Genomic DNA, 13,393 nt, shown 5'->3' with positions numbered 1-13,393 from the left:
TACATTAGAAACAGATTTTCAAAGAAACAGACTTATTTTTGGAGCCAGGATCTCTGGCTTACTGATTTCTAGATGAACTATTCTGGTCCAAATTGCAAGAGCAGCCTATCAGTTGCTGTAGTTAAATTCTGGTCCAAATTGCAAGAGCAGCCTATCAGTTGCTGTAGTTAACAACAGCTGGCTAAGAGATTACAAGACACTGGGGAAAAATGAATTTGACCTCTTCATTTCTTGACATGCTTCAGTGTCTGTGGGGATAACAGAGAAGCTGCTAGCAAACATAGAGGCTTCACCAGATTTCACTGAGTTCTTTCTGCTCTCAGTTGACTGAGAGAATTATCTTTCTGAGAGCTACTGTCAGATTTTGCCTTCTTCAGACAGATCAAGCAGGAAAATAGACCAGTGCTTAAGAAGAAAATCTGAACTGTGTTTATTAATTATCAAAGAAGAGGACTTGTTTATATTTCCCAACTACAACATTGTGTAACTGAAGAATAAGTTACACATGCACTGTTCTTTATTACTGGAAATGCGATTGTTTAGGAGTACATTAATATAAGCTATTTTGGATAGTGAAAAATATAAGGGAAATAACATTTTCATCAATGTAAGAAGGCAAACATCAGAATGTATGTCACAGTTTATTTTATCATTCTTGATAAATTTAAAATAAAATAAACAAATGATAGCCCCTTGTACACTGCAGGAGTACTTCCTCAGTGTGGAACACTGATTTTCAAGATTCTTCATTCACAATTAGCTGACAATACTGGAATGACAGCAAAATGATGCTTCAAAATACATTCTGTGCTGCAGAGAGCATTCTGCCCTGCAGGGTGGATTCCACAAAAACAATCTTTTCAGTGTGAGAACGTAGGAATTTTAAAGCAGTGATAGTATGTGATAACAAATAAACCAAAAGCCAAATAACATTTCTGTGTTTCCATTGTTTGGAATTAAGAAAATATTTTTTTAGATATTAAATGAAATGAATTTTGACATTCTCACAAATATCTTTTGCATTTTGGTACATTTATTTTCTAAATCTGTGAGGACTGTTTATTTGCTCTTTATATTTAGCTGTAGTTTGCTCCATGTTGGTTTTACCATATTGTTTTAGATAACAGTATATTAAGCATATAGTTAAGAAAAAAAGCCAACCAATCATTTATATATCAGACTGAGAACTCGCAGGCAGGAATTATGTTTTATGTAGGATCACTGTGATGACTTCTGATCCTTTAAATGATAAATATATATATATCTTACTGAGTCAAGCAGCAGAATTCTGTTTTTCAGAATTTTATAGCATCTTAGACTCAATAACTTCTTTAACTTCAGAACATCATCCTTCACAGTTCATTTGAAGAAAAAGGTTTTAAGTAGGATTTTCTCATCTAAAGCAAAAAATACAGTATTAAATTCCAAACATGTTCTAGTGATGATTCCATGGTCAAACTGCAGTTCTTGAAACGATCTTCTAAACAAGAAATTCCCAGTGAGATGAGAAAGCAATTGTTTCACTAAATTGTCAATTAGATTTCACATTATTTCAACATCTTATTTTCAAGAGTGCCTGAAGTTTCTTAGTTAATCCACAGTGGCTTTGGAAAGTAAGTTCAAGATTAATATACATGATATTGCAACAACATCTAAATACTGAGTAATGTAATTGAATTCTATCTGAATGCATGAGATCTGTTATATAGTTTCAAATTAAAAAATAGTTTAAGTGAAAAAATTAGAAACAATCAGTACAAGAGTTTTATTAGCTGCTTCAGTACAATTGTTTTTGGCTTACATGGAGGAAAACACTAAATTGCTGCTATCTGTGGTATTAAATTGCTATATTAAGCAAGCAGTGTTTCTCCAGACAAAGAAATTCAAAATTATTTAAACTGCAGTTAATATTTGCGGTCTTTACTGAATTTCAGAAACAGATACACTACATCTGTCCCTAAACATTGTTGAGTTTGACCTGATTACCTGCTACCTACTATCTATCCTTTAGAGAATGGGAATCCCACTTAATTTTAGGTATCGTACAAAGGGAAAATGACCATTTTGTTATGCTTGTGATGAAAAAAATACTGTATTTCTTACTCAGATTTCAGTTGATGGCTTCAGAAATATTGCCAATGGCTGCAGTGGGATTCAAGATTTGCTAATCAATGAAATGCCAAATCTTACAGACAGATGTATTCAAGTAAGTAATTGAAATATGATTTTGGGGGGAATATCTGATGTTAGAACTGGGTTAACCTCTCAGTTAAGTTAAACAGTTAAAGATGAAAACTTCTTTCCTAAGGCATTTTTGAAAACTATTGTCTGGTTATGTTTTAAAATCTTACTAACACCTCTCATTCACTAACAGAAAAATTCAGTGGTCTTGTTTTCTTCTGCTGCATGGGTAGAGCTGAATTAAAATCTTCTGGTTTATGTAGTTATTTAGTGTTGCAGGAAGTATAAAATATGGGAACATACTGCTGCTAACTTAACCCATATTTCATTTCACCTTTCTCTTCAAAGGCTCTGGTTGAAAAATGTCGACAAATAACATCGGTAATGTTTCTTGATTCTCCGCATCTTTCTGATACAACTTTTGAAGCCCTTACTAAATGTAAACTTGTTAAAGTCAGGATTGAAGGTTAGTATAATATTTCACAAAATTATTTTGAGTGATTTTAAATATTAATCCACTTTAAGATCAGTATAAGTAATCAATGAGAATCTTTTGACTGATTTTACTATTTGGATCCGGCCCTTAATGTTTGCCAGATGTGTAACTTTATCTTATGTGTTTCAACAGGAAATAACCAAACTACTGATCTGAGTTTCAAGATGATGAGTAAATGCTGCCCATACATCAGGCATATTCATTTTGCAGGTTGCCAGAAGATAACAGACGCTGGTCTTAAAATGATTTCACAACTAAAATATATTCTTGTCTTAAACATGGCAGACTGCTTAAGGTACTATCTCAAATCCAGTTTTCTATAAACCACTCTAAAGAAATTTTAATAGCTTTAATTGTACATGTAATAAGTCCTGTTAACATATTTTCCAGTTTTAAAAATATATACATTCTTATGATATTAATATAAATATATTAGCAAGTAAATATATATACATATAAGTAGGGCTTTTTTGTTTTTGCATCATGTTTTCAAAAGACCATCCACTATTACTCCAGCCAAGCAAAGTAATTAACTGTAGAAGTAATATTACTTAAAAATTAAGGCCTATTTTAATGGATTATGGTAGGTGTCACAGCTCAATATTAGAATATTATTTATTTTTGTGAATATTGAAATAGTACATTATATTTTACTAATAGATAAGCAAAACTTCCTGTTGTTGACAACTATCAGGACAATATAGTGTGTTGTCTTGTAGAGGAATAATATAGTTGATATGGAGACTGTTTTGTATTTCAGGTGTGTCATGTATCAGCAGAAAAATGACCAGTGATAAACCTCCTAAAGTTGAGCACATATTCCCACAATAATATAGTTGATATGGAGACTGTTTTGTATTTCAGGTGTGTCATGTATCAGCAGAAAAATGACCAGTGATAAACCTCCTAAAGTTGAGCACATATTCCCAGTCTATGGCATGGTGATGGAGTTAAGGGTGGATGGGAACAGGAAAGGCAACCTCCCCAACATTTCAAAATCAACAGACTTATAAAATATTAAGAAAACAGATTTGCTACTGCTCTTAAAAATTCTATCATCATAGAATCATAAAATTGTTCGGGTAGGAAAAGACCTTAAAGATCATTAAGTCCAACCACAACCTAACCATACTAACTCAGTTTTAGGGATTCTGTTTTAATACATAAAAATGTGTGTAGAAATCTGATAGTGTTGCATGTAGATGTGCTGCTGAGAAGTGCCAAGTAAAACTGACATCACATTGGATGTTCAGTTGTGCAGGTGGAACAACTGCCTGAATATTCTTGTTTAACGTTTAGAAGGCTGGATTTCCGGTGTTGGCTTCCTGTGCTGAGAGTTTGTCTGTACACCTGCCTCTAATACCAAAAATTTATTAAATTACATCAACAAAATTCTATAAACAATTATAAAGCTATTATGAAAGTGTATTTTTAAAATAATATTTGCAGTTATTTGTGAAGAGTGTTTCTAAAGAAAAGAGAGACGATACTATAGAAAGGAAATTAGCATTTATTTTTCTCTTATTTGGACAGTATGTGGATATAAAAATTCACTCTGAATCAGCAACATTTAAGAATTTATCACAGAAATCAAAGGGAACACCATGGTGGTGGTAAAAAGCTGACTAAAAGTCAGCATAGGCGATGCGGTGATGCAAACTGCTGGCATATTTTCTCCACTTACATATGCTGTCTTCTTGTATGTTAACCCAAGTACAGCAGTGCATGATTTGTGTTCTTACATGATTACTCAACTGACAAAAAACTTGACATATGTGTTCACTGCACAATTATTTCAGCAGTGCTGTTCTTGCCCATATGTTTCAAAGACTTTGGGATTTGCTGTGATTGCTTGCGCTGCAACAAACTGTACGAGCTAAAATATGATCCCGTCCCACATACATTTTGGATATCTTGCGTGTCTATCAGGGAACATAGAAGAAATACTGAGAATGAGTTGGAACGCTAAGTGTGCAAGCAGTATTAAACACATCAAAGACAGGAACAGTACTGGGGAACTAATGAAGTTGTAGTTAGCCCTCCAAGCCTCTCAAGTTGAATGAAGGATTTTCTGCTTACCTCATCTTTCATAACTTACTTCTGTGCTATGAGTGGAGTGAAGCTGTGTGCCTGGCATACAGTTGATTGAGTGGAAGACTCAAAGAAATAACTCTTCAGTCAGCACGCATATACATAATAGCTACTACATGCGCATACATGTAGAGCTTGTGTCTTTTGCTTCTGTGCTGGAAGATCATTTTTCATTTAAATTATTTCCATTACTTAAATTTAAACAAACAAACAAACAACAACAACAACAAAAACCTCTAATACTAAATATTATATCAACAACAAATGTTTAAACAGGTTCTGATACCTCCCAGATAAGTTTTCTGAGCTCTGTCTTTTGGGGTGCTATCATATCTGAAAGACAGAAGTAATGGAAGTTCTCATAATTTCCAACAGACTTTATTTCAGCAAATTCTCTTTTTCAGCAGTCACAAAAAGCTTCTTAACCAACCTATTAATTATTCAGACTTTTTTTTTTTTTTAATTTAAAAAGAAAATTTAAAATTATCAATATTCATTTTTCCTTATTTATTATGTAGGCTACTGAATTTAAATTAAATGTTGAATTTTATAGAATGGGAAAAATACTTTCCATGGATATTTTTTGCGTTTCTCTTTTAGAATCAGCGATAGAGGTGTAAAGCCATTTGTACGAGGTTCTTCAGGAGCTAAGCTGAGAGAGCTGAATTTGGCTAACTGTATCCATGTCACTGATGCTTCTGTCAAAGAAATAGCACAAAGGTACCATAGTCCAGTACAGTATTTTTCTGATGTGATTTGACTTTCAATATATTTTTAATGTCAAAGTTCTTAATATGTTGATAAATTGGTAAAATTATACAACTGATTATATACAGAAGTATATAGCTAGTTTGCACTAGTCCCTTGCACTAGTCCCTTGCTGGTACCTTTTGTTATTGTGAGTCTCCTAAAATGACCCATTATACAATGAATAATTCATCAATATAAATATGGAAACCTGAGACATCTTAATTTTATGAAAAAAAGGCTTAAGAGTTTGTTGTCAGTAATAAAACGGCATTAAGTGATTAGTAAGTCTGAGTCTCATTTTTTTAAGCTCAATAAATAACAATGTCTGCACAAACAAAAAGATTTCAGTTGTTAAAGTTCTTCATTTCCTGGTTCTCAGAAGGAGTATTGGTATTGGCAATCAAAACATAATTTCTGAATCTCAAGTGAAAGTTGGAGTCAGTCTTTCCACTCATTACTTATGTCTCAGCAGGGCCCTTGTTTATACTTTCATAACATTAGTTGTGAACAATTATAGCATGCTTGCTTGTAAGGGAATGCCATCTCTGTTGTTTTTTTTTTTTGCTTTTTTGTGTTTTTTTTTTTAATGGAATCTTGCCCCTAAGGCTCTGAGCACAGATGTATTAACTGTTTCAGAAAGCTTATTTCTTAGATCTTTTGGTTTTGCAATGGGAACACACCACTTAATTTAGTTATTGAGGAAGTAAAATTCTGTTTTCCATGTGTGCTGATTTGCAGAACCTTACAGTGTCTTCATGGTTTGAAGCATTTGCAATACTTGTATGTTATGAATATGGTCTCTGGAATTACCTACATAAGATAGGTGTCAAGAGTCTGGTACAATCCCATGGGTCTAGCGAGTTTAGGTACCCTTAAAAAAATCTCAGGGTTTATTACACAGATGTACTTGTTATACTACACTTCTGTTCAAAAGATGGAGAGCCAACATTTCTGGTTTGTTTGTTTGTTTTAAAAATTAATTTAGATGCCATCAATTGACCTACCTTAATCTACATCACTGTGAAAATGTGACTGATGCTGGAATTGAAGCTTTGGGAAATATGTTGTCAGTGATATCCATTGATCTCTCCGGAACCTGCATCTCAGATGAGGTACTTAACTTCTTCCTAACATCTAACCTGAATCTCTCCACTTTTAGTTTTAAGCCATTCCCCCTTGTCCTGTCACTGTCAGACCGTGTGAAATGTTAATCCCCCTCCTACTTGTAAGCTCCCTTCAAGTATTGGAAGGCTGCAATGAGGTTTCCCCTGAGCCTTCTTTGCTCCAGGCTAAACAAGCACAGTTCCCTCAACCTTTCTTCGTAGGAGAGGTGCTCCAGTGCTCTTGCACAGGGAGGGATTTTGCTCCCCCAACCCTCACTTAGAAGTTCCAAGACACAAGAGGCCGGGAAAGCCTGTCTGGGCATGAAGACAAACGCAAGAACCTGTAAAGTACTTCAGCTTTCTCCATGTCTGAGGAGGACAGCTCTCCCTTTTTAATTCTCTTGCCTGTCTCTTCTATCCAATGTATCTAAAGAAACCCTTGTTGTTTTTCATATCCCTCAACTCCATCTGCACTTTGGCCTTCCTAATCTGATCCTTGCACAAATGGACAGCATCCCATCCCTGCTTCCATTGCTTATACTTTTTCCATTTTTTCCCCTCAGCCTGACCAGCAGGTCCTTGCTCAGCCATGCTGGTTTCCTGCCTTGTCTCCCTGATTTCTTACTCTAGGGGATTAAGAGATCTTGTGCTCTCAGAAGGGCATCCGTAAAGCGCTGCCAGCTCTGTCCTGTTCCTTTGTCCCTAAGGACAGTGTCGAAGGGGATCTCATCCAGCAGTTCCTTATACAGCCTGAAGTTTGGTCTCCTGAAATTCAGTGTTCTGACTCCGCTCTTTGCCAGGTGTCTTCCTTGAGATCACAAACTTAACCAGCTAAAAACTCACATGTATATGAAGCAGTGGAGTTCCAATATTATTAAAACATACATTAGAAATGTGTAATAGAGTATTTGCCCACGCATAGGCAATACCTAGTAAAAGGTAATTCTCACATTGGACATTTTTCACATTTGAAAGAGAGAAAAAGAAACAAACAAAAAGAGATTTGACAGGCCTGAATCTGATCTGTAAAAAACCTTCATTAAACAGATTTTTTAATATGTATATATATTTTTTCTCCAGGATGATTAGGCCTGAGGAAAGCTGCAAAGTTGGGTTTTTTAAATGTTAAATTTTCAAAAATTGTATTTTGCACAAGATAGATTTTATGATTAGAGTGTTAGTTCTAATAGAGGGGCTGCACTGTGCTGTGGTCTAGAAAAATAATCGCTCGTGAAAGAATTGCAAACAAGGTGGCTTCAAACTGTCAAGTTGCTAAGACTCTGGAAAGCAATACAGCAAGTGTAGGAGCCAGGCTAAACATAGCAGGCCTCCACATAAGATGTTCTTGGCAGATCCTGCCTTGTGTGCAGGGTTTAGAGCCAGCTCTGCTGTTACTTTTGCATTTCAGACAAACTCTTCACTGAGCACTGAAATCTAGCAGAAACTTCAAGAAGAAGTGATTGATTCTATGACTTCATAAGAAAACTGTTGCTATATTCATTCAGTTGCTGTTCAATCAGAACTCTGATCCAAAACTTTACTGTTAGTGCAAAGTGAAGGCTTTTCTTTGTTTTGTTTTTAAAAAGCCCTCATCCCTCACAGGGGCCTAAAAATAATTTGAAAACAAAAACTAAGCTAAAAAAAGTGAGTTGAGAAATCCATGAAGACTTAATTTAATGTGCTTATTTTAAATATTATAAGATATGTGTGTATGAAATTTATAGCGCCTTCACAGGCCTTGAATTACTGTTCCACAGTCTTTTGACATAAATGGTTTCTTTCTCTCTGCTAGCCTCTTAAAGTGTTGTATTGTTTCTTCCTCTAGTATTCACACAGCACAGCCCATGCTGTCGGCAGTAATCCAAGCTCTTCTGCTTACACTGCATTTCTAAGGCATTCAGTTTCCTCCCTCCCACAAGACAGATAAACTAAGCCGGAAATTGACCATTTATCATACTTGTCATTTCTGATCTCAGTGCGTGTGCTAAGTGGAAATCTGTTAGTTTGTCACTGTTTGTTGTGTTTAAGTGTATGGCTCACATTTAGGGTTGATAGAAAGAAATATAGCAATCTGCTTTGTAAAAAAAGCTATTATTTGTATGTTTTGATTTTATATTATGCATTTTATTAGCATATAAATGCAGTTGTATTAAGATTCTTTTGCAAGTACTGTGGCCAAATTGCTTGAAAAATGTAGTAGAGAACAGTTACTTATGTTCAGTAATTGACTCCATTACATTGTGCTGATAAAGAGGAGTAAGACTCATATTCTTTCTCTTAGTCTGTGCACTTGATCTCTTGTTTTTGCTGTCTTTCTGAAACGTGCAGAATGTACAACTTCAGTCTGCAACATGAAAGAGAATGTTCCTTTTTTTGTTTGTTTTTCAAATGATGGCAGAATCATTCCGCCCACCAAAGCCGAGCAGAATTTACTGTAATGACAGTACCAGTACGTATTTAGAGGAAGGGTAGGGGAGAAAAGATACATTAGATTTTCTTCCAAATTTTTGCCTCATGTATGACTGACTTAATTAAGACCTTAATCAAAATGGAAAGGTTTTCTTTTCCACTGTTGGTGCCTTTCTGTTCAGTAATTTCTTTGGTTCCAATAAGTGTAATGTTCCTGCTAAATTCTGTCTTTCATTCAGAGAATTTGTTGCATTTGGAAGAAATACATTGGCTCAAACTTCTGCCTGACAAGAGAACTTGTTAATATAGAAAAATACTGTAGAGTCATTGTAGACTCACAGCAATAATAAAATATAGTGCTTAGAAAAATACATTGGTAGTCTCTCATGTTTGCAGAAAATTATTATATTTGTCCAGAATCTATCAGTCAATAGTAGGAGAAGTCAAGTAATTTCATCACATACTTAACTTTGTATGTATGCCTAAGTGTCTTGGTAAGTCAAAGTCAAAGACCATCATTAATGAAAACAAATACCATCCACAGTAGAGGATGTCAGCCTTATGTCTGTGAGGGACTGCCTATTCTATATTACTGTGATGGAAACACTCTCAGTCAGCTACAAAACCTATTTGTCAGATAAAATCGGGTCCAGTGATTCATTGGAAATGCAGTTTTAATTACAAGATTTGTTTCGTTACTCTCCATATTTTTATTAAAATGTTGGAAACTATCTCTGATGTTCAATATGATACAGCTTTGGCAGTTTTGCTCCAGTTGTGAGTCTGAAAGCGAGCAGCTGCATAGTGTTCATCTTCAGTCTGACACAAGTTGCTAATGCACATGGCTTGGACCACCCATCTCCTTTTGATAGAAAAAAAATCGTTAAATATTGAAATATTGGGACTTTTAAGGAGAATTGTTTAAGTCAAGGAGGATTTAGACAGTTAGAAAAAGCATAACAAAGGATAAAAAAGGAATGGTTAAAGTAAATCAGTTGATTCCTGACATACACATACACTCTGTCAAGCAAGAAAAACTGTATATGCCCATCAGGGAAACTTGGTGTCAATGGTAAATTACACACTGTGTAGTAATGAGAGGGAATAAGATAGCATTAAGTATAGAACATAGATAAAATACTTTAAAAATTAAAAGTATTCTGATACACTTCTAAAATTAGAAGACAAAAAGTAAATACAGAGTTTGTGAAGTTCTTTATCGTGGTTGTTTCTACATCTTCTTCCATAGTGGCTGCTATGCATGAAAGTCTCTCTTTGTAATGATCCAAGGTCCCATTATCTCTTCTGCTGACATTCCCCCTCAAGAATCATAAGTGACATCAAGTCACTTAATCAGTCACAGTCTTTTTTGCATCCTGGCCATGTAAAATTGGTCTTGAAATTTGAGGGTAATTTGTAATCCTTGGGAACTATGCAGTAGTGGTTACATGATGGTTGTATAAACAATTAGTTCTGCTTTCTTTTCCTATGTGTTTGTACTTAATGATTTTCAGAAACTGGCTGTGCCTGAAGGCCAGGCTGCAACATAAATATTTAATAATATATTAATAAATGTTTCTAAACAGATCACAGGGAGGAAAAATACGTCTTGGCTTTATGCAGTTATTTATAGTAATTTTTTTGCAGTCTTCGTGGGATTCTGGATTTATGGTGTCTCGAATCCATAGCCTGGCTCCACATTTTGTTCTGTGAGAAAGAGTGTTAGGACAGAGGAGGAGCCTTGTGAAGGTCAGGAAGAAAATATTACCCATAAGCAGCAACACACTGCAAATGAATTGGTTGCATTTGACTTCTAGAGAAGAGGAAGTGACAAATCACACATCCCTAAGGCAGGCAGAAGGAAATGATAAGTATTCCAAGCTCTGAATTCAGATGTTAGCAGTCCAGTTCAGAGGAAGAGAATTTGGCCTGAAGAATTAGTAACATAGTTCTGCACAGAACTGGGAGGCATTACCACAGGGAGATATTGCAGTCAGTTTTTTGGGCTCAATATTTTGACAAAACATTTAGTCACAGCAGGCGGCCTTTAGTCTGGACTTAGTAGCTAGAAACATTAGCAGCTGTATTTCACAAGTCAAGATTTTGTCTAGCCACAAATGGTGTTAGATACAGAAATTAAGTAATTAAGTAATAATACATTTAAGGAATGTATTACACATGAAGTCATACAGGGAGATTTCTACGCTGCAACAGAAAATGTGTTTGCTGCTCCTCTAAACAGATCTGACTTGCCTTTATAGTAGCTCAAGTACTGGAGACAACGTAGCTACATTTGTTATGAGCTTACCAGGTTTCCAGAAAGTGTTATCTGAAACAGAATTCTGTTCTGCCATTTACATATTATTATTAATGAAATGATGCTTTGAGGTCTCAGTTACGCTCTTCTCTACTAGTAAGCATTTGAAACTGATGCTAGAGCATGGCTAGTATGTGCAGAAATCAAAGCCTTTTAGACAATGAGCTGAGCCATTTCAAATTAAATAGCTCTCAAATGGAAGGTGGGAGCTACTTCTTATGAGCTCTTCCAGGATAGGGGTGACTTTGAAGTCAGTCTCTTTGATTTAGGGAATGCACAGGAAGAGACATCTGTGTGTCTCTGGAACATGAAGACAAGGATACATTACAGATGTTGACCTTTAAGGTTACCGAGAGATACGTGAACAGAAATCTCAGAAGTTGAAAATAGCATAGCACGTTCACTGCACTCCGCAGTCAAAAGGCACACACTTGCATTTGGTGAATATAAATAATAAAGAATTGTTCTCTGGTAAGACGTAGGCAACTTTCACCACAAACAAGAGAAGACCCTCACCAGATGCTGCAGTAGATTCTCATCTTTTCATCAACATGGTGAAATGATAACAAGTAGTGTTCTGCAAGTGTTTGTAGGCCTTACATAAAGAAATTGAACAATGCTATAAAACTCAGTTGCTTGAAAAAAAACAGCTGTTGGAGAAGGGCAAAATGTTTCTTATAAAGCTGTTTTCTAAATAGAGATGTTAATAAATATGCTATAGAAGAGATGCGGGACAAAATCTTCCCTTTCTCTGTGGCATTGGAGCATTGATCCAAGAGATGTGAGATTTCTTTATGTTCAAGAAGGATGGTTTTGGAAGCCTGTAGAGTGAGAGACATATTCTGTGTGATGCATCGTGTCTGTTCTAGCATATGTTTCCAGGAGTTCTGATGATAATATCATAGATCTGACCATATATTGTAAGAATGTCTGGAGGCTTAGTGTAGGAGATAAAAGTCTCAGAAATAGGTCAGTATCCCAGATAGGAATCCCTGATGTTGTTTTTCAGAGAATGCTGCTGAATAAATCAGGAATTCTAGAAAACTAGGGATGATTAGCTACTCTATACCTCTCATAGATTTAAATCTGATAGCTCAAAACTTCATATAGATTCCTGAACTGAACTCACTTGAAGAGGTTTATTGTTGGAAATGTCAGTTTCATAGTTTCTCTGTGTGATTGACAGTTCGTAATGACATTCGTTGTATTCCATATCTTCAGCCTTTTTTCTATCTCAAATCTGCTGTTATTAATGAAACCCCTCAGAGGAGACCTTGATTGTTTTTGTAAAAATAGTTTTATTGGGACACAATGTTAGTATCGTCACATAAAATTTTTGTAGATTAACTTTGAAGTAATGGAAGCATTTGTTGTCTTTTAGCAAAAATAATTATTTAATATTTCATTTCCAAATGCCATAAAGTTGTGCCACTTTTAGATCAGGAGAAGTGGATGAAGAAATTACGCTCACAAGGTCACAGCTATCACTGTCAGTCTCTTCTGTAAGGAATTCACATTGTGACATAAACATATTTGGGGATAAAGTACATAATTTTTTGTTGCCTTGAAGAGAACTGGTCTGGTCAGCAAAAAAATGAGATCAGTAGATTTTCACGAAGCTGTTGAAAATAATGGTCACCATATAAATGCGTCTGTTGAGGAAAAAGGCAAATTTCTTTGTTTTCTTATGAAAAGCAGCCAGGATTAGAAATCTATTTCGTTGTTCCATTTTTGTTTTGTTTTGTTTTTATTCAGCCTGTGAGATTTCAGGCATTTGCAAAATTTGAACTCCAGACGCACTCTCCCAGCATTATCATTACAGTGTCCACATCTGGATTCCAGACACTATTCACATGTGCTTAGTTTTCCAGTATGATATTTCCTCTGTGTAGCTCAGTTCACTGCCTAATTGTAGTTAATTTTTTAACCATATGGATTGAAGTGATAACTTTTGTTTTTCAGTAGAGTTTGTTTAATATGAAGAGCACAGATACTCTGCTATGAATATAAAAGTACATTTTACAGAATCAACATTTAATTTTCCTT

The 13,393-nt window shown here is 35.2% G+C and overlaps 1 protein-coding gene across 4 annotated transcripts in view; it reads left to right on the top strand.

Moving 5' to 3' along the window:
• The window catches only part of FBXL13 (F-box and leucine rich repeat protein 13), a 69,227-nt gene that overhangs the window by 40,855 nt on the left and 14,979 nt on the right, over nucleotides 1-13,393 (top strand). For 3 of the 4 annotated variants that reach the window (XM_015882634.3, XM_032442331.2, XM_085513166.1), the window contains 5 exons: nucleotides 2,108-2,206; nucleotides 2,530-2,647; nucleotides 2,810-2,972; nucleotides 5,369-5,488; nucleotides 6,504-6,630. In XM_015882634.3, the coding sequence (XP_015738120.2) occupies nucleotides 2,108-2,206; nucleotides 2,530-2,647; nucleotides 2,810-2,972; nucleotides 5,369-5,488; nucleotides 6,504-6,630 (627 nt within the window). The remainder of the gene's footprint in view (nucleotides 1-2,107; nucleotides 2,207-2,529; nucleotides 2,648-2,809; nucleotides 2,973-5,368; nucleotides 5,489-6,503; nucleotides 6,631-13,393) is intronic. The other variant, XM_085513155.1, reaches the window with a different exon arrangement.

The sequence above is a fragment of the Coturnix japonica genome, chromosome 1, assembly GCF_054131305.1.
Source record: "Coturnix japonica strain WE chromosome 1, WE-NBRP24, whole genome shotgun sequence".
NCBI lineage: Eukaryota > Metazoa > Chordata > Aves > Galliformes > Phasianidae > Coturnix > Coturnix japonica.
The sequence above is the reverse complement of the archived record's forward strand: the minus strand, read 5'-3'. Positions and strand labels throughout refer to the sequence as shown.